Source organism: Lissotriton vulgaris, chromosome 6 (genome assembly GCF_964263255.1).
Source record: "Lissotriton vulgaris chromosome 6, aLisVul1.2, whole genome shotgun sequence".
Taxonomy (NCBI): Eukaryota; Metazoa; Chordata; class Amphibia; order Caudata; family Salamandridae; genus Lissotriton; species Lissotriton vulgaris.
Window position 1 is genome coordinate 52,191,229 of NC_141694.1, and position 26,406 is coordinate 52,217,634.

The 26,406-nt window shown below is 50.1% G+C and overlaps 1 protein-coding gene across 1 annotated transcript in view; it reads right to left on the reverse strand.

Moving 5' to 3' along the window:
* Positions 1 to 26,406, reverse strand: part of CMTR1 (cap methyltransferase 1) — a 1,053,443-nt gene that overhangs the window by 262,568 nt on the left and 764,469 nt on the right. Inside the window, exon 19 of the mRNA XM_086925906.1 lies at positions 25,037 to 25,128. Within this exon, the coding sequence (XP_086782032.1) occupies positions 25,037 to 25,128 (92 nt within the window). The remainder of the gene's footprint in view (positions 1 to 25,036; positions 25,129 to 26,406) is intronic.

Here is a 26,406-nt window from a genome sequence, read left to right on the forward strand (position 1 = left end):
GATTTGATCAGCAAAGAAGGTGCTGATGCGTTCACAGGCCTCGGTTGAGGGGGTGAGGGTTTGTGAGGTGCTGGACGGGTTACTGAGCTCCTTTACTATTTTGAACAATTCTTTTGCGGAATTGTGGTTTTCATGGATTCGTTGAGTAAAGTATGCTTTTTTTGCGTCTCGGATGGCTAGGATATACTGTTTCCGCTTGGTGACATAGACTAGGGAACCAATGCAGTTTCTCCTGTTGTGCCCCAGTGCTCTGGGATGCCTTCGCTGTGTGACTGTGCGTCCAGCCCGGCTCTGCTCTCCCACACCGGCAGCGCGCCCAGCACTCCTCGCCTTTGCGCTTTGAGCTTAAGCTTGCGTCTAGAGCGAGAGCTTGCGACAGTCAGCCAGCGGCAGGGAAGAGAGGTCTAATGGAGTTGGCGGGCAGCGGTGGGGGGGAGGGGAGGGTGGGGGTAGGACCCCCTCCTTACTAGCCCTTTTATTAGAACAGCTATGTAGTTCCTTGGTAATGGGCAAAAAGCAGTGGGGAGGCTTTAAGTGGGGCCCGCCGTGGCCCAAGGAGACCTCAAGAGTCGCAAGGACTGCTGCCAATCGCGAGCGGAGAACACGGAGGGGGCCACGGGCCGGATCTGACCTAGTCGGTCCTGCCAAGGTCAACCCCCCGGGCTCTTACTTCGCAGCTGCCTCTACCGGGAGCCGCACTCGCGCCAGTCTCGTAGCCTGGAGCCACGGAGGCTGCCTCACCTCGTAAATGGGTGCTGGTCCCAGTCGCGGGCCGGTGCTGGAAAATTCCCTGAAGCCCGGTGCCTGTGGGAGCCGGAGGACGCTGGAAGAAGAAACCCGCGGGACGGCGAGACGGCAGGACGGCCAGTTCAGGAAGCTTCCGCAATGCTCCAGCCGCGGCCCCTGGGAGTTTTAACATGCAGCGGTTTTTCGATTTTTCGGAACGCTTTCAGAGTCTCTGTCTCTCCCCTGCTCCTGCTCGCGGTCCTGCTCGCACTCGCACTCCAGTTGCTCCTCCTCTCACGAAATATGGAAATATGTTTATCTGCAGGACTAATCTTGTTAGTGGCAACCAACCAGTGCCCAGAAGCAGGAGAGACTGATGATTTAGTCTTGATAAAGATGGTAGATGATCAATAAAAGCCATCTAAACGCTTCAACGCCACCACTGCATAATCAAGAGACCGAATCTACCCTGTAGACAAGATATTAAGCAGGTCCAGGTCTAGATGTTTATGAATGTTAGGTTCTCAGATGTGTAAAATTTAATGACTAATAAGGAGTGTCTTTGTATGTCTCTCCCCCTCTGTGATTTCTCTTTATAGCCAACTGATGATGATAAGTGATTGTGAGTTAATGTGTTTTTAATCATTATGTGTATAAAAAAAAATTTGTTAATGGAATTGTAATGTGTTTTAATGCAAGTGCACAAATGTGTTTTTAAGAATTGCAATATTTATGATGAAAAAATTATTTTAACAAAAAAATAAATAATGAGTCATATTACTGTTGTGTTGGTGTATCAAATTGTGTAGGACCCATTGCTCCTGTTTGGGTGACCTAGATAATTACATATTTTGTAAAACTTTAGGTTGTCCGCCAAGGGAAAAACCTTTTTTACTGTGCTGAGAAAAACCAGGGATAGTGATTTTGTCGTCAAGATTAGCAGGCGTGCTGGTTGGGATGACACTGTAAATGATGCAGTCCTACGTGGTGATGAGGTGCTCATTGAACACCGTCACCAGCCTCCCCTTGAGCCGCCTAGTGAGAGATCTTGATGGAGTCAGAGAAGGAGCCGCTGTGCTGACTTTTGGCTAGGTTTACGCAACAAAAATGCCATAAACATATATACAGACAAGCAGCCCTAACGGAATTTCATTGAAACCTGAGGCTCCACTGCAAGGTCAGCCTAAGCAATCTTGGGTGCCAGACAAGGAAAAGTTAGGAGACCAAGAAGTCGCAGAGCTGTCCTCACCAAGACCCAGGAATGGGCCCTAAACCTTGGCATCACATCTTGAATGTCCCAGATTTGCTGTGGCAACAGTGTCTGGGCAGGGCCAATAAAATGAATCCCCTGCTTGGGGTCCAGGTGGGACTTCAGCTGTTTGATGTAAAGCCCCAAAGATGTCAGGAGTTTGGTTGACACCTAGAAGAGGTCCAGGACTGACTGCAGCAAGCCTGCCTTGAGCAGCCAGTAATCGAGGTATGATAACACAAGTATTCCCCCTCCAAAGGCTGGTAGTGTAATCAACACCATCACTTTCATGAGCACCTAAGGGGCGGAGGTGAGGTCTTCCTTAGTACAAGGAACTAGTGTGCATAGCAACTCTCTCCTTTCTCCCAATTGGGAACCAACTCAATGGCACCCTTGGCCAGCAAGTCAAATTCTTCCCGCTCGATTAAAGAATGATCTGCTGAGTCGCTCTGATACAGGGGAAACAGAGTGGGGTGGAAATGAAACAGGGTGGGGTGGAAATGAAACAGGGTGGGCTGGAAATAAAAGAGGGTGGTAGCCCCTTCAAAGGATAAAGAAGATGAACAAGTTATTTACCATCGGTAACGATATATCTGTAAAAACCCTTAGTAGTGATAGATTTCTTACCTCAGAATTACCCCCAGGCGTCAGACTGGATTCGGAAAGTTTTCGTCAGCAGTACCCCTGCGCGTCGGTAGGTGGCGTCGTGTGGCTCCACGTCCGTCGTTGGCGTCATGGTCACCGAGATGACGTCGTGGGCACTTCTTAGATACCGCCCACGCGTGCTGACGTCAGTTCTGTACACGACTTTCTGCGCCAGGAACGCAGAGCCATGCACGAAACTAACCACCAGTGCATTGAAACTAGGGCCCTGAAAGGGAAGACCTTAACCCTAGAAATCATTTCGCAGAACGGGGAGGGTGGGTGGGTCAGTAAGGAATCTATCACTACTAATGTTTCTTACAGATGGTAAGTAACTTGTTTATCTGAAAAAAACACATAGTGATAGATTCCTTACCTTAGAATAGATACCCCAGCAATACCAACCCCGGTGGTGGGTCTGCGAACAAAGATCACACCAGAAAGTCCCGGAGAACAGAACAGCCAAAGAAGCAGTCTCTCCGGACTTGGATGTCCAGGCAGTAATGCTTAGTAAACGTGTGCAGCGAGGCCCACGTGGCTGCCTGACAAATGTCTTGCAGGGGACACCACGTCCCAATACAGTATTGGCTGCAGTTGCTCTAGTGGAATGAGCACGCAGCCCCACTGGAGGTTCTTTTTTAGCCAAAGAGTAACAGGCTCCGATACATGAGACGACCCAGCGGGTGATAGTCCTCTTATGCACCACCCAACCTTTCTTTGTACCAACGTAGCCAACAAATAGTTTGTCGTCCCCCCGGAACTGCGGTTGAGATAAAATGAAATCCCACGTTTTGGGTCCAGATGGTGGAGCCTCTCTTCCTCTTTGGAAGGATGCGGAGGCGGAAAGAAGGTGGGCAAGGTAATAAGTCTGCCCAATGTGAAAGGCCGTAACAACTTTTGGCAAAAAGGAAGGACGGGGCCTGAGCATCACCTAGTCTGGATGGACCAACAGAAAAGGAGGCTTACAAGAAAGAGCCAGGCGTGCTCACCTGCCTAGCAGGGGTGATAGCAAAAAAGAAAACAGTCTTCAAATTCAAGAGACAAAGAGGACAGTTATGAAGGGGCTCAAAAGGAGCACTCAAGGAGTATTCAAGTCCCACTGCGGCATCAAAAACCGAATAGGAGGGAAAAGGTGTGAAATGCCATTGAGAAATCTATCAACAACAGGGGACTTGAAAAGAGAAGGCTGATCAGGAAGCATGAGAAAAGCCGAAATGGCAGAAAGAAAACCTTTGATAGTGCCCAGAGCAGAGCCCTTCCGGGCTAAAGAGAGAAGGATCAAAAGGACTTCAGACAGAAGGGCAGAAAGGGGGATCCATAGCCTTTGCTGTGCAGCATGCCACAAATTTGTTCCACCTGCAGGCATATACTACCTTAGTGGAGGGGCGCCTGGCTGCCAGAATGATATCACAAAGTTCAGGAGGCAAGTCGAAAGGAATCAACTGCCGCCGCTCAATCTCTATGCAAAGAGGTGGAGGCTGGACAGGTTCGGGTGGAGGACAGTCCCCTGCTGCTGCGATAGAAGCTCCTCCTGAAGAGGCAGTCTGATGGGAGGATCGATGCTCATACTGAGTAGCTCGGGATACAAAACTCTTCGAGCCGAGTCCGGAGCCACAAGGATGACTTGGGCCCAGTCGCTCCGGATCTTCTTCAGCACTCTGGGTAGAAGTGGTATAGGCGGAAAGACGTACAACAGACCGCTACTCCACTCACGACGAAAAGCGTCGCAGAGTGAGTGCCGCCTTGGAAATTCCAATGTGCAGAACTGATGACATTGCGCGTTCTCTTCGGTGACAAATATATCTAACCAAGGCTCTCCCCACTGCTGAAAGAGACCTTGCGCCACGTCTGGGTGAAGATGCCATTCGTGATCCATCATGCACCTGCGGCTGAGTTCGTCCGCCCTGGCGTTCAGAGAACCTGCCAGGTGGTGAACCACCAGGAAAATGACCTGATGTTCCAGCCATGCCCAGAGGCGCAGGGCCTCCTGACATAGGGTCCACTATCCCACCCCACCTTGCTTGTTACAGTACCACATGGCGGTGGTGTTGTCGGCAAACACCTGCACTACTCTCCCGTTGACAGAGGGAAGGAATGCCTTCAGTGCAAGCCGGATCGCCCGAAGCTCCAGAATGTTGAAATGGAGCTTGGACTCCGCCGGAGACCAAAGGCTTCTGATCACCGCCTCTCCCATGTGGCCACCCCATCCCAGGAGGGAGAGATCCTTCACTACTGCGATCTCCGGTTGGGGTTGGGAGAGAGATCTGCCGTCGCCCCAGTGCCGGTCCGTGGGCCACCACTGCAACTGTTGTGCAGTGCCCTCCGAGATCTGGACGTGATCGGACAGGTTCCCCTGATGATGTGCCCACTGGAACTTCAAGTCCCACTGCAGAGCCCGCATATGCCATCTGGCATGCTTGATCAGCAGGATGCAGGAGGCCATGAGGCCCAGCAGCCTCAGGGTCACTCTGACCAAAACCCAGGATAAGGGCTGAAAGTTTAGAGCCCGAATATCCCGGACACGCTGTTCGGGAGGATAGACCCAAAACTGCGCCGTGTCCAGAACCGCTCCGGTGAAGAGGAGCTTCTAAGAGAGAATCAGGTGTGAATTCGGCACATTGTTGGAGAACACCAGCAAATGCAGGAGGTCGGCCGTAGTCTGGAGGTGAGAGACGACTGTCTGGGGCGAGCCCGCCTTCAACTAGCCATCGAGATATGGGAAGACTGAAACCCCTGATCTGTGCAGATGAGCCGCGACCACCACCATCAGTTTCGTAAACACCCGAGGGGCACTGGTAAGGTCAAAAGGGAGCACGGTGAACTGAAAATTCTTGTGGCCTACCATGAACCGCAGGTAACGCCGGTGGGCTCGCAGGACTGGGATGTGGAAGTAAGCATCCTGCAAGTCCAGCACTACCATCCAGTCTTATGGATCGAGAGCAGACAAGACCTGAGCCAAAGTGAGCATCTTAAACTTCTCTTTGCGGAGGAAGCGATTGACGTTCCAAAGATCTAAGATAGGACGCAGGCCCTTGTCCTTCTTCGGCACCAGAAAGTAGTAAGAATAGCAACCATGACCGTTGGAAGGCGCTCAAAGGCCCCCTTGGCCAAGAGGGACGCAACTTCCTGCTGAAAAAGCACCAAGTGATCCCCCGACATACCGTGGTATTGAGGTGGCATGGCTGGAGGATAGTCTCAAAGGGGAGAGAGTAGCCCCTTCGGACTATTTCTAAAACCCAGCTGTCCGATGTGATGGTGCGCCAGTGGGGAAGGTGATGGTGAAGCCTGCCGCCCACTGGCGTCTGATGGGCCTGAAAAGCTCTGACTAGGAAGGTTTGGAGTCAGTGGTGGCCAGGGTGGAAGTGGACTGTCCCACCCGCTGGTCCCTTGGTCCGGGCACAGCAGAACCCACGTCCGCGCTGGGATGGTTGCTGCGAATGCTTGTGGCTCTGTTGCGAACGCTGCGGGCCCCCCTTCCGGTTCCACTAAAGGAGCAAACAGCAGCTGGCGGAGGAGGGTGAACTGCGGAGAGTCCCAAGGACTTGGCCGTAGCCTGGGAGTCCTTAAACTGCCCCAACATGTGGTCTGCTTTGTCGCCAAAGAGGCGACGGCCATCAAAGGGCATGTCCATAAGTGTGTTTTGGACATCCCCAAGAATCCAGTTGTCCTCAACCAAGCGTGGCGTCGAACCACCACCGTTGTTGCCATCGATGTGCCCAGTAAGTCGGCGGTGTCTAGGCCACAACGAATCATGAACTTCGCTGCGTCTCTCCCCTCTACAACAGCCTGGGAGAGAGCTGTCCGGGCCTCCTCCGGACACTGAGGGAGCACCTGTGCCACCGTATCCCACAGAGAGTGGGAATAAGAAATGCGTTACTTACCTGTAACTGCAGTTATCCAGTATTAGTGTCTTTCATAGATTCACATGCCTGAATCATTCCCCGTCGTCGAGACGGGAGCCTCCGGTACATAAAAAAGTAATGTCCTATAGACATACATATAGAAGAATAGGCCTAAGGATCTCACCTTAGTGTCCTATCTACGTCCTTATGTAAAAGGACCAAAACAGAGTAGGCCCAAGGGTCCCACCTTGGTAGCCTATCTGTGTCCTTTTGTAAAAAGGACCAAAGTAAAGAGAACCAACCAATCAGCTATCACCTCCCTCTAGAACCTTCCTGTGAGGAGCCTCAGTCTCTCAGATTTTCGTACGCACCAAGTTAGTTAGGCGTAAAGTTGTTAGAGAGATTGGTGAGTCCTTCCAGGGGAGGCGGGAGGGTGCATGTGAATCTATGAAAGACACTAATACTGGATAACTGCAGTTACAGGTAAGTAACGCATTTCTTATCCAGTATTTGGGTGTCTTTCATAGATTCACATGCCTGAATCAGAGTAGCAAGCAATATATTATGCACATTTTGTGGTGGTACATCATACATGAGTCTGAAGATAAAAGATATCTGCGACTGCAAATAACCAACATACAATGTCATGTAGTATCTAGGAATAAAGAAATGTGCATACCAGTAAAGGATGGCGGGAAGCAAGAAGGCTCACCTCACTGGAATAGATGGCGAAGCACTGCTCTGCCCACTGCTGCATCTTTCGTCAGCTCAGTTTCCAAGCAGTAGTGCCTGGTGAAGGTATGTGGGGACTTCTGGGTCGCTGCTCTACAAATGTCCAGGAGTGGCACTCCAGCAAATAGTGCCGCAGACGTGGACATGGCTCTTGTGGAATGGGCTTTGACTCGTGAGTCCAAAGGCCTCCCAGCCTTGTCATGGCAGAAAGTTACTGCTGAAGAGATCCACCTTGATATACTTTGTTTCGTCAGAGGCATGCCTCTTCTTGGTCTGCTAAATGCGACAAAGAGTTGGGACGATTTTCTGAAGTGTTGTGTTCTGTCGATGTAGAACTTGAGACATCTCTTCAGATCTAATGAATGCAGTGTTCTTTCAGCCGCAGTAGTTGGGTTTGGAAAGAACGATTTTAGCACCACTGGTTCATTCAGGTGGAAGTCCGAGGGGACTTTAGGTATGAAACGTGGGTTAGTTCGCAAGATGACTCTGTCCTCTCTGAATTGTAAAAAAGGATCTTGGATGGAGAGAGCCTGCAGTTCACTGACCCTTCTGGCAGAGGTTAGGGCCAGGAGGAGGGCCGTCTTCCATGAAAGGAACTTGATATCCGCTTTGTGGATAGGTTCGAAGGGGTGCTTCATCAGTTGGTGAAGGACCACGTTGAGGTGCCACGATGGAGGGATTGGTCTTGGTCGTGGAAAGGATCTGAATAAGCCTTTTAGGAATTGTTTGACAAGCCTGTCCGCCCACAGGGAAGGGCCCTTGGAAGTTCTTGTGAATCTGGATGTCGCTGCTAGATGGACCTTGATGGACGCATGTGCAAGGCCCGACTGCGCCAGATGCAGTAGATATGGTAGTAGTTGCTGTGGGGTGACAAGGAAAGGGTGTAGGCCTTCTTTCACACACCAGACACAGAAGCGCTTCCATTTTAGAGAATAGGTCTTATTAGTGCTGTCAGCTCTAGCTTTAGCGAGGACATCTCTACACTCCTGTGGAATGTTCAGGTGGCTGAATTCGCGGTACTCAGGAGCCAGGCTGATAACTTCAGAGGGCTCAGGTTCGGGTGGAGAACCTGTCCTTGGGACATTGTGAGTAGGGCCGGATGTTTGTGTAGGCGAAGAGGTGGTCGGACAAATAGGCGATGAAGTTCCGGGTACCAATGCTGCCTCGGCCTGGATGGGGCGATGAGGATCAGGGTGCAGGGCTCCGACTTCATTTTCCTGAGGACCCTGGGTATCAGTGGAAATGGCGGAAAGGCGTAAGCAAACACGTTCCGCCAAGCGATGGAAAATGCATTCCCGAGGGTTCCTGGTTGGGGAAGCCTGCTTGCGAAGTTTGGGCATTTGGCGTTCTCCCTGGTGGCAAAAAGGTCTATCCGCGGGGTTCCCCACTCCGCGAAGATGTAGTTCAGCGCCTCTATGTCCAGTTCCCATTCGTGGGACAGTGACCGTTCCCTGCTCAGGGCGTCCGCCAGGACGTTGTCTTTGCCCGGAACGTATTCGGCTTTGAGTGTTATGCCATGCTCTAGAAGCCAATTCCAGACTCTCTGTGATTCTTGAGAGAGTGAAAGTGATCTCGTCCCTCCCTGTTTGTTCAGGTAGTGCATCGTCGTGGGGTTGTCTGTCCGGACGAGCACTGGGGAGTTTTGGATGCGTGGAAGGAAAGCTTGAAGAGCTAGAAAGACTGCCCTTAGCTCCAGAAGGTTGATATGGAATTTGGATTCCTGCGGCGTCCATTTGCCATTGATCTGGAGTTCTTGCAGGACCGCCCCCAGCCTTCTAGTGATGCGTCCGTCGTGATTGTGAGAAGTTGGCCCGATATGCAGTGTTCACTATTCTAGCGACCACTATGCATCGGTCCAAACGACCCTTATGGTGATTGGTTGTAAGTCAACCTTAGACCAGCTATCCTAGTAGCGTGGATACGAGCAGTCTTCGGGCTAAACTCTAGAGGGTGTGTTAAGCCAGCTGTTATACCATCACATACCCCTTGAACACCAAGTGAAAGGACACCACACAAGTGTTATGAAAATAAACAGTATATTTATTAGAATCACAACAGCCCTGTACTCTTTAAGAGGACAGGGTACTAAGCACAGAACAAAACTCTTAGGAAAATACTTCAAGTGCACAATCAATACAAGTGCCCGAGGGCACGGAAAGTTTAGAGGTCTCGGGCGGACCCGATAAGGCAAGTCGGAAGCGAGGGACTCGGGACCCTTGAGTAAGGAGGCTATGCGGGCACCGAAATGCCGAAGTTACCTAGCCACAAGTGCTGCGGCTGCACAAGTCTTACAGGCGTCGGGGGTCTTCGCTGACGAGCCAGGAGCCGGAAGGAAGGAGTTGCTGGCCGGCGACCAGTGAGATCCAAGCCTGGATCAGTGATGGATGATACCTGAAAGCAGAGGGGACCAGGTTCGTACTACTAGCCAGTAGTCAGAGGGTACCAGGAAGGCACCGGGTGGCCGTCACCTCGACTAGGTGAGTGGGCGACGCTAGGCTGTGCAGTCTCACGGACCAGGAGGCGTTGTCGGCGACCAGGATGGAGGTGCGAGCTGTCCCACGAAGGTTGATGCTGTCGGCGTCGCTGGGCCCAGGATTGGGGCAACAAGCCTTGGCAGATTTCAGGGCCACGTGGTGGGCCTAAAATGGCATCTTGAGTGGACCAGGAGGGTCCGGGGTGCTCCTCTCGTAAAAGGGAGCAAAGGCCGGTCTGGAGCAACCAGACCAACAGCGTTGGTTGTCGGATGTCGTCAAGGAGGTCACAAGCCAGCGGCTAGTAACCAGACAACGTGCTGAGCGGCAAAGCAGAAGGGCCCCATGCAGATCGTGGAGATGCTTGGAGACTGCACTTCGATACTCGAGCTGCTCAGGGTCGGGGCTTCTCGGACCCCAGAGCACTCACCAGAGGATTCCTTCGGTGATCGTGCTGGTTTAAGAAAGCGTGCAGGTTTTGATGATGGAAGGTCCCTCGAGGTCTCGTCACACCCACAGATCTCAGCTGAGCTGACGATGTGGGTAGAGGTCAGAGGTGCCAGGGAAGCCGGTTCTCGTCGAGCTGGGCCGTCGGATTCCTGAGAAAGGACTTGCAGCAAACCGCAGAGTTCTTAGATGGTGCCTGCGAATGCAGGGTGACTACTCCTTAGCCACAAGGGAGAAATCTTGAGAAGAGTCTCGAATGTCCTTTCGTAGAAAGTAGTTCTTGATTCAAAGATGATCTAATTTGAAAGGGTCCCCGCTCCTGCCTTTATCCTAAAGAAAGGGGTGGGTACATGACTAGGTCCTGCCCTAGGGGTGGGACCAGGAAGGGCGCAGTTACACCCCTCTCCCCTGCCGGGCTTTCCCCAGGTCAGGGGCTGCGCGCCCCTGGAACTGGTTCTAGCCGGCAGATGCGTAGTGAGCACCGGGGTGCCACTCCGCAGTCACCTTCTCGCAAAGCCCTACCTACCCAGAATACACAAAACCCTGTCTGGGATGGTGCGAACACCGCCCCTGACAGGAAACCCTTTGTCCAAGCTCTCCTCGCTGGAAGGACTCCCAGCAGCAGGAGGTCAGACTCGTGTCTGCGGTGGCAGCATCCATTTTGTGGAGCTGAGGCTTCAGTTAACTTTAACCGGGGTTCACGGTTACGTACATGTCGTGTCCCTCTAGAAGGGCGGAATGCTAACCTCGTCGCCAGAATTGGTGAGGGGGCAGCATCCCGATTCGTATGACACCTTACTCGACATGTCTTGATAACGCGATACCGAAGTTACCGATATGGTACGCGTTATCATGGAACAGCCATTGGGTCTTGGTTCCGCAAGCTGCAACCGGGCTCGGCTCGTGCCAGAGCCCAATTCACACGGTTAAACGCACTCTGCCTTCAGGATTGTCAAGGCCTGCCATAGGAGTGACTGATAGGAACTCGGGTGTCCATTTTAAGGTTAGATATAGGGATACTATACCTAAAGCAACGAGCGAGTACGCCACGTTGCCCCAGCTGTCGTGCAGCCAGTTGTGTCAGATTTAGATGGCCATCCAGGGGTGGCATAATACATGCTTCAGCCCTTGGTAGGCCCTGGGTACACCGATGCCCTGAGTTACAGGGTCTGACAAGGTGGCCCAGTCCCAATTGGAAATGTACCTAAGGTACAGGGAATACATTTTAGAGAGAGAGCAGTAGGCCTGGGGTCCTGATTGGCAGGGCCCCAGGTCAACTAAGTCGGAAAACCAGCAAAACACCAGGCAAAAAAAGTTGGGGGTAACCATAGTCAGGTATCTACCTTCCTACAGTGATTACATGTGGTTCCGCCGGAAGCAGGAACGGCAGTCCCTGCGACAGGTGTTTGGGCGACCTCCACCATTGCAAATGATTGACAATAGTTCGTGTGACTTGTATGCGGTCTTCGAAGGATCCCGCAGCTTGTGTCCATTGCCTCGTTAGTTCCTCCTGGAGGGGGCGCATTTTGACACGGCAGTGTGGAATGAGCAGAATGCATGAGGACATCATGCCAAGGAGAGACTTGAAGGTACGGACAGTCAGAGTCTTTCTTGATGCCACTAACGTGGCTAAGGAGATGAGTTTGGACTTTCTCTCCTGCGAGGGGAAGGCTCTCGCGCGTTCCGTGTCCAGGGTCGCTCCGAGGAAAGTGATGACCTTGTTTGGTTCCAGTGTTGATTTCTCCCTGATTAGGGTCAGGCCTAGGCGGCGGAAAAGATTTAGACAGGCGCTGGAAGATGTGGCTGCGGCTATCGCAGACGGTGCCTTTAGCAGCCAGTCGTCCAGGTATGGAAAAACCTGGTGGCCCTGTTGACGAAGGAAGGCTGCCACAGGAGAGAGGCATTTTGTAAATATCCGTGGGGCAGATTTGAGACCAAACGGGAGAACCCGGAATTGGTAGTGGGTTCCTGCCACTGCGAACCTGAGGTACTGCCTGTGTCCCTTGAGGATAGGGATGTGGTAGTAGGCGTCCTGTAGGTCTAGGGACGTCATGTAGTCGCCTTCTTCCAGGAGTCCCAGGATCTCTTGATCTCTTGTAGTGTGACCATACGGAACGACTGCTTCTTTAGGAAGACATTGAGCGTTCTCAGGTCGAGGATTGGTCTCCATTTCTTGCCTTTTTGTGAATTAGGAAGAAGTGGGAGTAGAATCCTTTTCCTTTTTGGGCGTGTGGAACTTTCTCTATTGCTCCCTTTTGAAGCATGGAAGCTATCTCCTGAAGAAGCGGCCGTAGGTGTCTGTGGGGCCGTTTGGCTGGTGGTGTCGTTGGGGGGATCGAAAGAAATTCCAGTGAATGACCGAATTGGATAAGCTGTAAGACCCACCGGTCCGTCGTTATTTTTCGCCAGTTCTTTAGGAAGAAGGAGAGTTTTCCTCCAAGTCTTAAAAAATGCAATGGTGGATGGGCTGGCCATTGGGAAGAGTCATTGGCGATTGCCAGCAGGTCTCTTTTGGTTTTTTCCCCTGTAAGTCGATTTGTTGTAGGAAGTTTGACGTCCTGTCTGGCTTTGACGCTGTTGGAACTGCGTCTTGCTCTGGGTGTACGGGTAGGAGGACCTGTTTTGGTAGGAACCTCTATACGTAGAATTTCCTCGTCCTCTGTTGCCACGAAAGGACTGGTTTCTAAATTGAAGAGTCCCTAGAGCCCTGGCCGTATCGGTGTCCTTTCCTAATAGTGGTGAGGGCGTCATCGATCTTTTCGCCAAAAAGATGTTCGCCATCGTAAGGCATATCGATTATTTTAGTTTGTACTTCCTGACCGAAGGAGGTGGCCTTAAGCCAACCTTGTCGTCTCAGAACAGCGGCGCCTGCCAGCTGTCTGAAGCCAGTCATGGCTACGTCAATAGCACAATCAATCAGTTCAGAAGCCGAGGTTTGGCCCTCTAGGAGTAGCAAGGGTGCCTCCTCTTTCAAATCCTCTGGCAGGTTAGCAAGGTAGGGCGCGATGTCAGCCCAGAGTTGACGGTTATAGCGGTCCAGGAGTGCAATTGAATTCGCGATCTTGACCATCGTTGCAGATGTGGTGGAAAAGCGTTTTCCAATGGCATCTAGCTTCCTGCCTTCCTTGTCGGGTGGCGTTGATAAGGGAGATGCAGGATTGCGCGAGTTCTTCTGCCCGCTTGAGTAACCACGGAGTCTGCTTTGGGGTGACCCGTGAGACATGCTGGTGCCGAAGATGTGGCTTTGTATTTTTTATCAAGCCTGGGCACTACCACCTGAACTGAAGCCGGCGTCTGCATAAGTTGTTTGCCTTGTTTCCATAGGTAGTCAATAATTGGGATTGACCTTGTTGTCTTTTTCATGGGTTCCTTAAAATCATAAAGGAAACATTCAGTCTCCTGTGTTTCCATAGACATATGGAACCTCTTGGCTGCCCTCTCAATGAGGTTATGGAAGCCACCAATGTCCGCTGGTGGGGACTCCGAAGACTGTGGCTCTGGAGAGGCCGGAGAGTGAGCGACGTAGTCCTGGTCTGCGTCGGGGTCTGAGTCGTCGTCATGTACTTCCCCTTCCTCATGGTCCCTCTCCTCATCGTCAGACGAGATGACGTCTTGTGCTGGATCTTGATGTTTAGAAAGTATCAGCGGAGGAGGCTTATGTCTAGGTACGGGAGCAGGTACCTGTGGAACTGGAGGTGCAGCAGTAGTGGCTTTTTCTGGGAAACGCTCTTTATAGTCTTTAATGAGGAATTGTAGGTCCGAGACGATGGATGCTGGTAGGCACACCATTGGCGTCACTTGTGTGTGCACCTGAGTATGGACAGTTTGTTCCATGTGTTCCTCTACGTCTTGTTCCTCATCCGTACTTTGGCACTTAAGCACCAGTTGTGAAGGACTAGTGGCTTGAGTATATGACTCCTCATCTAGCTCTTCATCTTGCAAGAGGCAGGATGGGGTCAGTTGTTGCACCTTACTAGGTGACGTCATGTCCGGTGTGATTGGTTTTTTAGTTATTTTGATTGTGACATGAGACGTCTGGGCATCCATAGCATGTGAAAGCAGTTGAGACTCTTTCCAGGTACTAGCTGTCGTCGACGTCTGAGTCGGCGGTAATTTACTTTTCGTCGACGGTGTGTCCGTCGACGATGCCCTCGTCGACGGTGTTCTCGTCGATGACAACTTCTCCGTCGCCGACGGCTTCGTCGTCGTCTATGGGGTGCTCCTCGTCGACGAGGGAGGCTTAGTCGACGTTGAGGCTCTCGTCGACGGAGTCGTCGTCAATGTCTTCGGCGTCGATCTCGTCGTCGACGACGTAGTCCTAGTCGTCGACGGAACGGTAGATGGCACAGGCCTACTCGTCGACGATGAAGGTGTCATTCTCGTCGACGAGGAAGACGCCGACGATGCCGTCGTCGTCGACACTGTCGTCGTCGACGTAGAGACGGTTTTCAGCACTGAGGAGACCATCGACGATGTTGTCGTCGCCGGAATCAGGGTCTGCTTCCTGGGGACAGGAAGGTCCTTGTCAGACACAGGTGGCCTGCCCTCTGAAGACTTTCTAGAGGCCTTCCTAGGAGGGGTGTCTGAGGGGCCAGGGGAGGAAACCCTAGGCCTCTTCAAGGAGAATGGGCGAGGCGCCAGACATGCTCTCACCTTCCGAAACCAGGTCGCTCTCTGGTTTGTTCTTAAGTCTGTTCAGCCATATCAGAAGACGTCCTTCCCGGTCCTTCTGAGTTTTATGGGAGAATGTTCAACATATTTTGCAGTCCTTGGCCTGGTGGTGGGGGTAGAGGCAGTATAAACAGGTCTCATGTTTATCCTCCACGTGAAGCCTCTTTTTACCACATGAAACACAGGCTCAAAAGAGTCCCTTCTTCTGACTATCAGCCATGTTAAAGTAGTTGAGAAAATATCGATTTTTGATGAAAAAAGAAAGTTTCCTGAGGAGAACTCAGGTGGAGACTCCCTAGCACAACGTGCAGTAGAAAATCTGAGAGACTGAGGCTCCTCACAGGAAGGTTCTAGAGGGAGGTGATAGCGGATTGGTTGGTTCTCTTTACTTTGGTCCTTTTTACAAAAGGACACAGATAGGCTACCAAGGTGGGACCCTTGGGCCTACTCTGTTTTGGTCCTTTTACATAAGGACGTAGATAGGACACTAAGGTGAGATCCTTAGGCCTATTCTTCTATATGTATGTCTATAGGACATTAAGTTTTTATGTACCGGAGGCTCCCGTGTCGACGACGGGGAATGATTCAGGCATGTGAATCTATGAAAGACACCCAAATACTGGATAACAGGCCATGAGGCATGCAGTGTTCACGGACGGCAGCGCAGAACTGGTGGAAGAATTTTTTTTCTTTCCAAACTGATCCAGTTTCCTGGATTCCCTATCCGGAGGTGCGGAAGGGAAGGCAGTGTGGGAAGCAGAGGCTTGGACAACCAAGCTCTCAGGGGTAGGGTGTTGGGAGAGGAAAATGGGGTCATCGGAGCCGGGCTAAGGTGTCGGCCACGTTCCTATCCACAGGAGCCCCTGTGGTGGGCCTGGACCAAGTGCCCAAAAGAAAGTCAGAAAGTGCCTCATTGAAGGGAAGCAGCAGTTCCGCAGAAGTAGCTGTTGGCTGAAGCACTTCTGTCAGGAGGTTAGTCCTGATGGCCACAGTAGGGAGCACGAGGTGAAGGGCCTTGGATGCCCAATGCAACACCAATGCATAACTAGCGCCCTCCTCTGTAGCCACGGTAGGAGGAGACAGCATGCCAAGGTCTGGTGAGATATCCAGACCACTGGCGTCCAACTCCTCTGCCCAGTCCTGTTCGGAATAGCAAGCAGCTGAGAGAGGCAGACCCCTCCCAGTCCTCCCCTTCCTCCTCAGGCTGGTGTACAGACCGAAAATAAGGAGTAAGGACATGGGGATACAAATCCCCAAGCAGGGTCGAGAATGGCATTGAGCGACGCCGGGCCAACTCTGAGTCCACTTCAGGTCTGAAACTGGGGTCAACGTCGTCCCGAGGAGCGGGCGATGTCGGAAGTAATGCCGGCGGGTTCAGTGGAGGTTTAATAATGGTCAACTGGTGTCGACCGGGATCCAGGGGGGTCCCGCTGCATCGATCCTTAGCTGACAGCGACGCCAGGGCCGGAGCCACTGGCGGTGAAAAGCGAGGACCCCCACTCGGGACCTGAAGGCGCACCAGCGAGACCCGACGGCCCAAAGAGGCTGACAGGAATTCCTGTATCTGGTCCGGAGTCGCTGATGAACCCGGAAATGGCGGGTAGGTCGGTGGCACCACCCACACCCTCAGCCGCATTGCGCGACCAGCAAGGGGAAGTCGGAGAACGATGTTGTCTTTTCGACTTCTTGTGCTTCGTCTTACCTGACCCCGAGTGCAAAGACTTTTATCCCGAAGACCGATGGTGATGGCTCCGCGCATGGTCCCTCGACCTCCCACGGGACCGGGACCTCAAACGGCGCAGAGCCGACTGTCGGGCTTCCAGCAACTTTCGGGACCGCTCCCGCAAAGTTTTCCGCACCATGGCCCGGCAGTTGGGGCACGACTTGGGGTCGTGTTCACGCCCCAGGCAGAAAAGACACGCTTGGTGCGGGTCCGCGTCACTGACATCATACGGTGACAGTCCTCGCAGGACTTAAAACCGGGCTTCCTAACTGCACCGTAGGAGTCGAAGACTCCATGAAAAAATGGAGATCTGCGCTTGCTGGCGCGAAAAAAGAAAGAACTGACGTCAGCACGCTTGGGCGGCGTCTAAGTAGTGCCCGCAAAGTCATCTCGGCAACCACAACGCCAATGACTGACGCAGTCGCACAACGCCACCTACCGACGTGCAGGGGTACTGCTGATGAAAACTTTCTGGATCAAGTCTGACGCCTGGGGGTAATTCTAAGGTAAGGAATCTATCACTATTTGTTTCTTTCAGATCCATCTGTCTGGCAAGAGACAGGGAGGAAAGGTCAGATCCTGAACCACACCAACTGAGTATGGAACTGTGAGAGCAAGTTAAAGAGGCATTGTAGTCACATCAGTAGGGGAGGAAGTTAAGAGGAGAGTTGTTGCTGTTGACCATGACTTCTGCTCTAAAAGACAGGGTCTGCTGTACCTGCACATGGTTGAAGTTATTTGTAAGCTAGCCCGACGGAACAAACTCTAACCTTCCTGTACTGTTGGTGGAACTACTGGTGGGAGAAAAGAGTCTTGATAATCGTGCTTTGGCTCGACTGTCCTTAAATTCTTCAAGTCCATAATCAACCTGCTCTCCAAACAACCTGGAGGCTTCACATGGCATTGCATTCAAGAACTCCTGGACATTAGAAAACCAGGATGATCTCATCCAGGCATGCTGTCCAAGCACTACACTGCTGCCAACAGGTCCGCAAACACAGCAACACCGACAAAATACTTCATCCTGTCTTGGCCAGCATGTATTGTTTGAGCCAGCGAGGCTCTGAGGCCTTCGAGAGGGCTGGGTAGATCTTGCAGGCCATAACTTATAACGTATGGATCATGAGGCTAAACTAGTTGGGGGCATTCTCTTTACGGAGGCACCAATACGTTTCAACAGTCTATACAGAGACTTGTCGGAAAGGCATTAAAAGTGACTTTACTTGTTTACTCATTTATAACCAGGCTTTTAGGCATAGCATGCGTTGTCAAAACAAAAGATTGGGTTCACTGTGGGACTGTCCACGTAGTCTGGGCACAGGTCGACTGACAATGGGGCAATACTACAAATTGCACAAGGTGGTCATGACAGTGTAGGTGAGAGTCTCACTGAATGTTAATAGTGGATCCGAAGAAGTATGGCCCAGTTGAAGGCTCTCAGTTAATACATCTAGATTAGTTTCAACAGTAAAAACAAGCATTGGCATAGCCAATAGGTCTCGCCTTTGGGACCTTATAAGTGTTTAGCCATGCAACACTTGATTGTGTTGCACCAAGGATATTGTGCTCGATAACTAAACACTTATAAAGTCCCAAAGGCGAGACCTATTGGCTATGCCAATGCTTGTTTATTTTTCAATTGGTGCTTCCAAAGCACGTAATATGCAGACAGCGTCCTCAGGAGGTTAAACCAGGAAGGCAGCCATTTATTTCTTTAGAACAGCATGGTACAGCTGTCCTGGAAGACAAAATAATGTGCAAGGATGAAAAATGACGACCTCCAGTACAGAAAATTATTTGTGCAGCAATCGGAATTTCAAGTTTTGTGGCCAACACCGAACCCCGTGCAATTTTCACCTGATGAATGGAGCAGGTCAAAACCTGTCGAAATTTAACAGCGGAAGAAGTGTGTGAAGACTCAAATACATATCAAATTATATGCAATAAACACCAATTCCATGGGGAGCTCCCCACTTGTGCCTCAAAACTCAAATAGATGGTATTTGACTTACTCAGTAAATACATCACCTCACTATACGGTATCAGTATTTTCTACGTGGGATAAAAACAACACACTACTATGGATGACTCTCATTCAAGGCTTTAGATGGTTACGCCCCACTGATCACCAGACTATTGGGGTTACAACCAGATCAGAGTACCAAAACCACATTGCTGGATATATCAGATAACATTTGATAACATAGCCAGCCCTACGGTGTCTAGTTTCATGGCAGATCTCGAGGCGCTCCAGCTGATTCAGTTGGTGTTACAGCCCACCCATTCAGGGGGCCATACCCTCGATCCGTTTTTCACCAATCTTACGGAAGCCTGCATTTCCAGCTACACACCTCTGGCATGGACTGATCATTACTTGATACAGATCCACTGCCCTACACCGGCTATACAACCTAAGCCAGTGGTGTGTTCTATTCCAAGACGGCGTTGGAATAGACTTAAGCTGGACGAGTTTTTCCATCTCTTGTCAACCGACTCATTTGACATTACTGGGTCGGCAGATCAGGTCTATGATAGGTTTTGTAACTGGGTAACCAGGGCTTTGGACACCCTCATCCCCATTGTATGCTGTAAAACCGGGGCCGGTAAATCCAGCCCTTGGTACGATGACTCGCTGCGGGCACTGAAGGTTTCTTGTAGGCGTGCAGAGCGGGCCTGGCGCAAATCTTATAATAGCGTGAAGAAAGTTTTGTACCTGTCTACGGTGAAACTGTACCACCGGGCAGTGTGCAGAACTCGCGCCGCCTTCTATGCTGCACAATTTAGGACTAGTTCGAACCCGTCTAAGGCTATTTTCAAGGTGTTGAAAGATCTCACTGCCAAAAAGGTAACTACGACACACCAGAGCTCTGTTGAGCACTGTGAAAAATTGGCGGATTTCTTTCTGGAAAAGGTCAATGCCATTTATCGGGCCTTTCCGTCGGCCGCTCCTTTGGCTAATCCACCTCTTAAGCCGTTAACATCTGAGGGGTTGCATTCCTTTCCTATCTTAACACCTGAAAGCCTCGACAAATTGGCTCGCCAAGTGAAGTCGGGGTCCCCAGCGGATCCGCTTTGCCCAGCGGTGTTCAAAGACTTAGAGGTACACGATATCTCACCGCTATGTTCTCTGATCAATACGTCGCTTACATCAGGCGATGTCCCACTGAAGTGGAAGCGAGCCGTGGTTCGTCCTATTCTCAAGAAACCTAACTTGGACGATAGCAAGCCTGAGAGTTATCGGCCAATCTCACTTCTACCGTGGCCGGCTAAGGTGACTGAGGCGCATGTCAACGCGGTCCTCTCGGAACATCTACTTCACGCAAACGTCCTCGATGTGACGCAGAATGGGTTTAGGGCCAGTCATAGCACGGAGACGGCTCTGCTGTATATGGTGGAGCATCTTCGCTCCGTGCTTGATGCGGGGCAAACGGCGGCGCTGGTGCTATTAGACCTGAGCGCCGCCTTTGACACCGTCTCGCACCCGATCCTTCTGCGTCGCTTAGAGGAGGTTGGTGTCACCGGCATTGCTCTCCAATGGTTCCGGTCCTTTTTAGCCAATCGGGCCTTTAGCGTGACCGTTCCTGCCTCACCAGTCCAAATTCCATCCGCTGGGCCTGGGGGTCCCCCAAGGCTCCTCGCTGAGTCCTACGTTGTTCAATCTATACGTAAGGCCGCTAGCTGAGGTTGTCAGGCAATGGGGTATGACAATGGTGTCATACGCCGATGACACCCAGCTAGCGGTTACGATCAGCGGGGATGCCGAAGTCGATGCCCCAGGTTCCAATAAGGACTGCGGGCGGTCGCCGGCTGGATGACGTCCAACTGTCTCCAGCTGAACGCTAGTAAGACCGAGGTCATGATTTTTGGCAAACAACCGGAACTTTGGGGAGAGAGATGGTGGCCAGGGGATTTGGGTCCTGTTCCCATCCCAGTTGACGAGCTTAAGAACCTCGGGGTCTGGCTGGAACCTTCCCTTACGTTTGCTTGTCATACCAAACGTACGGCGGCTTGTTGCTTTGGTATCCTGCGCAGGCTCCGTCCAGTGCTCAAGTTTTTTGATGCCCCCACTAGGCAATTTATGATCCAAGCCACTGTCATCTCTAGGCTGGATTATGCGAGCTCCCTATTGGTCGGGCTGAACCAGGCAGAGATTGGGCGTTTACAACGGATCCAGAATGCCGCAGCAAGATCGGTGGTAGGCCTACCTAGATCGTGCCCCACCTCTAGCACTTTGCGCTCATTGCATTGGCTCCCGGTGGCCCAACGGATTCAGTTTAAGGTCCTCTGTGTCGCCTATAAGATTCTGAAGGGGTCCCCAGCAATGATCCTTGCTGCTCTTCTGGCCCATTACATTCCAGCCCGGGCTTTAAGATCGGCTGACTTAGAACTGGCTGTGGTCCCACGCTTTAAGCGGAGTAGGGCCGGTGGGCGCTCCTTTCAAGTTCGGGCGGCGGTTCTTTGGAACTCCCTGCCCCCGGCGATCCGTGCCCTGAGGGATCTGTTCTCCTTCCGCCGTGCGGTGAAAACCTTTTTATTCCCTTAGTTTTTAAATTTGTCTGATTTATTGTTTCGTTGTGTTGTGCAGCTGCCTTGTCAGGCGCCAGGACGCTCCTTGGCTGGAGCATCTGTGCGCCTAATAAAAACGCATAACATAACATAACATTGAACACATGTTAAATTCAGGTTGTCTAACCATACTGGTTTTGCTGGATAAGTGAGACGTGGGCCACCCCATGCTGCTGCAGAGATTACATGGTGGCAGGGGTGGGGAGTTTCCCTTTGAACTGATTTAGATAGGGCAGTGCAAGAATTTTAAAAACCCTGGGCAAAATGATACTGTGCAATTTGGGTGCTCCCTTCCCCACAGCAATGCACTTCTTTTTGAGACAATTCGAGACTTATGATACGCTCCAAAGCCCCCCCACCCCCCCGGCTGAGTAGATAGAGGAACAACAAAAAAAGCCTCACCTGATAAAATTGAAACATTCCAAGTCGAAAACTGCAGAAGAGTGCCGTTTTCGCATTACGGTGAACAGTATGCTTCAGTTCTGTGCTATTTGATCACGTGCCTCAGCCAGAAAAGAAAAATGCTGTCATTGTTTCTGTACTGACCATGCGATGTGAAATTTTTCTGTAAAAACATCCTTTACCCACTAACTCGCATCAACCAAATTACAAATGTGTCGTACTCTGCAGAAAACCAGACTCTGTTCAGCAGGCTGGACTTTTTAAAAACTCGAGTCAATGCAATCTCATGTTATATTTGTAAAGGCTTAGTTTGCCTTTTTCTGAGCGGAAGCCAAACGTACACTGGTTTTGACGGTCCAAAAAATTCTACACATTAAGCACAAAAAGTGAAAGCAGTCAATAATGCACTGATTGGAACTCACCGGTGGCTATTGAGGCAGAGACCCGGTGTCAATACTTGAATCACTTCTATCGAGTGGTAAAGAAGTATAAACAGGCAGACGTGCATTCTAAAGTGCACGTCTTATTTCATGCCATTCCGGCCGACTGCAGAAACAAGCACAATATTTAGTATCCTAAATAGGGCTGGAATTAATTGCCCTAGCACGTGACTTTGGGGGAAGGAGGGCGGGGGAAGGGTTATGGACGACTTTACAGTTTATGAGGTATCTCACAGGCACTTGGCGATTTCCAAAGGACACCGCTGGGGTGGCCTTTGGAAATCACGCAAGCATAGACAAGGCACAGGAAAGGAAAGCAAAACCTAGAGGGTTTTGCTGAGGAAAGCACATTTTGCTGCATATGAAAACACAAAGCGGTTAAAATAAAACAAAAAAAATCAGCTGCACAAGATAGGGAGAAGGGAGTAAAGCTAGAGTGAGGGAGGGGAGACACCTGCCGAAAGGCGGCGAAGAAGGATCTCCAGGCAACTTCAGGGAAATCAGAGGACAAGCATGCGAGTGGTGCGCACGCCACAGCGAGCCATGTGTTTTGAATTATTGCGCACGCACCTGGGCACGATAATTAAAAACACATGGCGCTGTGCGGGGTAATCGCAAGCAATAGGCCACACACGTACGAGCAGCGTGTGGTGAGCTTTCTGAAGCCCCTTACAAGAAGTCTCGCAGAGCACCTTACGCTGCTCTAGGCTCGACCTAACAACAAGGTGATGGATAAAAAGCTTGAATTAATCTCAGCCACTAGCGCTTGCATGGGCAGGAGGCATTTCAATCCATAATTTTTCATCTACCATGCCACCTCAGTTTGGAAATATTCAAATCAGTTTACATTCTGCTCCTCATGGGAACAGTCCAGGGCAAGTGCTCCCTAAACAGCAACATATGCAACCAAGGACTATTTTCACCCTCGTTATGGGCTCATCAGCCGGGTATGACTTTGTTCCAGTGGCACAGTGAGTGACCCAGGTCTCAGCATACTTGGAGCACTTAGGGCATCAAATGCAAAAACAACAATGTGATGAATAGAAAGCTTGACTTAATCTCAGCCATTGGCAATCGCTCAGGGCCACATCCCAAGCCATCATTTATCGCCCACCATTTCACCTCAGTTTGGACCCAGCCTTATGCACCCAGTTATCACTTTTTGTATACTCTGGTATGTTCCCCTAAGTGGGACGGGAATGCCCAAAAGGGGGTCCAGTGCAAACTGGGTCACTGGAGCCAAGCTATACATGGGTGATAAGCCCATAACAAGGGCAAAGCCAGTCCTAGGTTGTTTGTGTTCTAGTTTAGGGAGGACCAGGTTTGGCAGTTCAAGCTGGCCTGTTCCCATTAGAGCAAAGTCAAGAATGATTTGCAATAGGCTGGGTCAAACCTGAGGAGCCATGGTGTGCAAAATAATGGTGGACTGGGATGGGCAACGAGTAATAACCAGTGGCGAAAATTAATTCAAGCATTCTATCCATCTCGTTTTGTATCCTTTAGTATGTCACTCTGAGTGGGACACATATGCCCAGACATGGGTCCTGTGACACTGTGCTACTGGAACCAAGCAATGTCCAGCTGATGAGCCCATACCAAGAGCAAAACCAGCCCTGGTTTGCTTGTGTTCTGGTTTAGGGAGGTCCTAGCTTTGCAGTTCAGGTTGAACTGTTCCCATTAGAGCAAGGTCAAGACTGATTTGCATATGGCAGGGTTCAAACAGCAGTAGTATAGTGTGCAAAATAACAATGGACTGGAATGCTGCCCTGAGTAACTAACAGTGGCCAAGATTAATTCCAGAATTTTATCCATCACTTGTTCCAGAAATAGGCAGCTGTTAAATGTAGCACTTATGCTACCCTTCACACAAATGCTGCCAAAGAGGATTTTACTTCCTTTTATGACCAAGGTGGGGAGTCCAGCTTTGTCCCTGGAGACATAACCAGCACGCTGAGATATGTAAATGAAGGTTATACCCCGTCATCGGTCATCTGTATAACAAAAAGAGAAGTAGGTTATCTGCCTCCTTATCATCAATGTTGTGGGGAACACTGTGCACATCCTGAACTGCGTCAGATCTGAATAAGGCCACTAGACTCTAATAGTACTGGTGCTGAGGCAGAGGCCCAGGATTAGAGTCTGGTTGCGCTTTTGTAATCTCGTAGCACGACACAGGTCTGCAGCGTGTCAACAACGAGAGGGGTGGGGGGGGTTAGGGACACGCATCAGAGTAGAGTCCAGGACTGGTGTAGCGCAAGGGGGCTAGGGTGTAGTGTGAGGTAGTGTCTATACAGGCCTGGGAACTGGTCTCATGGGGTTAATTAACACCAAGGGAAATCCCACCAGAAGAAGTCGAACAGAAGTCCCTTGAGGCTTAACAGTACCCAAATGTGAACAAAAGGGACATGAGAGAGTCTGCAAGAAATACAGCATGGCCTCCTAAAAGACTTCGTTTTTTGCTGCAGTCTCAATGATGGCCCGTGGAATTCAGGACACGCAGGAACCAGTTCCGAAACCAGATCAATGCCACAAGACAGCTGTAGATTATGATCTATCAACTGACTCCCTTACACCTTCTCACCTGATTTCTAGTGGTGAGAGTGAGTTGAGTCCTGCATAACTTTTTTCCCCAGCTTATGTGAAGTATTTATTTTCGACTTACCAGAAGTATTCGAGAAGGAACAGAAATTAACGAGGGACCAGCTTCTTGAACCGAATAGAGAGGGGCCCCAAGACTTGAATGGAGAACTGGACTTACTTTCAACCGTGACCTAGTATGTTCAGTGATGTAGAGTTTCGCCTCCCACTGCTGGATCACCTTTGGGTGCTTGAGGGCACATTTATGGCACAACTTAGACTAGTGACTAGAGACCAAGCACTAAAGACATGTCATACTGGTCCGTGAAAGACGTTTGCTTTCTGCAAAATCCTACAGTTTCTGGTGGCTATTCTTAAGTTGAGGAATCTGCCGTTAGAATATCCATCAGAAATCGAAGACCCACAGCATACTACCTTTCACCCTGTTACTAAGAAACAGCAGAGTTATAGCAAATCAACTGATCCAAGTGCAAACTAGGCATTTACTAATAATCACAGAATTTACAGGTGTTTGGGTGGATCCTTACCGAAGGTTAAAGTGAGAGTCCCGGACATCTTTTCCATTGAGAAATAAAGCATCCAAGACATGGATAGCACTGATTTTCCGCTGAGCCTTTCCCTGCAGGTAGAACAAAATTGTTTTTGAAGGTGAGGAAATGTTACCCATTTGTAATAGTAATTCTCCTGCAATTTCTTTTTTGATAAAAAAAAACAATTCAAGATGAAAACCCATTCTATTGTTAAGTGAAAAGAAACAATGCTCAGTATCTTCAGATATTAGTGCCAAGTTGGCTTTTGGATCCCAGAATGTTATGTAACAACAGCGGTTCTCTAATTTATAGTGTAGTCTGTATGTGTACCCCACGCTTCTAAAACAAAAGGACGTTCAGAGATTTGCTTAGGAGTCTGGGGTACATATCCTCACTGAACAACTACCTGAACAGGCTCTCTCTCTACAAAAAGGCTTATACTGAAATGTTAGTTGTTTAGGAATAAGGGCAGAATGCTCCTACTCTAATAACTATTGTAACAGAGTTGCTTTACAGTGTAGCATTTATTTAATAGTGGTTTAAAAAAAAACAGACAAGGACTCCTAATCTCTAGGGAGACAGTCGAAGGGAATCAGTGTTCTGATTTCAGTTGCCACACAGGGTGCAGAATTGAGCCCCGCCCTTCCAATCAACGTAAAGCATGGTCATAAAGGAAACTATGCAATCCATTTTTCTTTTCTCTTGCTTGCATTTGGGTGGACTGATACTGAAGTACGAATACCCCTTCTAACATCTTTCACATGCCTGCTGAGTACTCCGGCTCAACTTTACGAAGAAATCATGCAACGCAGCACAGCAGATAAAGTTGCTGCGTTGCGTTTCATATGTGGGAGAGAGCAGTACAACCCATTATCTACTAAAAAGTAGCACTGTTCTGTTCTCTCCATCCGCTGGTGCACTTTCAGCAGGATTTTGGTACAAATCCCTGTCTACAATTCTTAATAGATACGGATTTGAATCAAAACCCATGGATGATTGCACTGGACCACTTATGCACCACCCATGGAATTCCCCCTTGACACAAAGTAATGCAAGATGAACAACAACAGTTCCATGTCATTTGAAATGTGTTCTTTTACAGAATTCAACAAACAGGTGAAAATTTTGGAAAATCTCAAAACACAAATAAATGTCCATTCAATTATCGGTCCATTAATGGATACAATTATACAGATTCCATTCGGCCTTTGTGTCAACAAATGTTTGACCCTAGCATCAGGACTGTTAAAATTCATACGAAGCAGCAAGCCGTATACTAGCAAAAAAATGAAAAGTAGATGCTATGAGGATGTCATGTAAATTGGTGTCTCCAGAAAATATGTCTTGAAAAAAGGGCTAAACATATA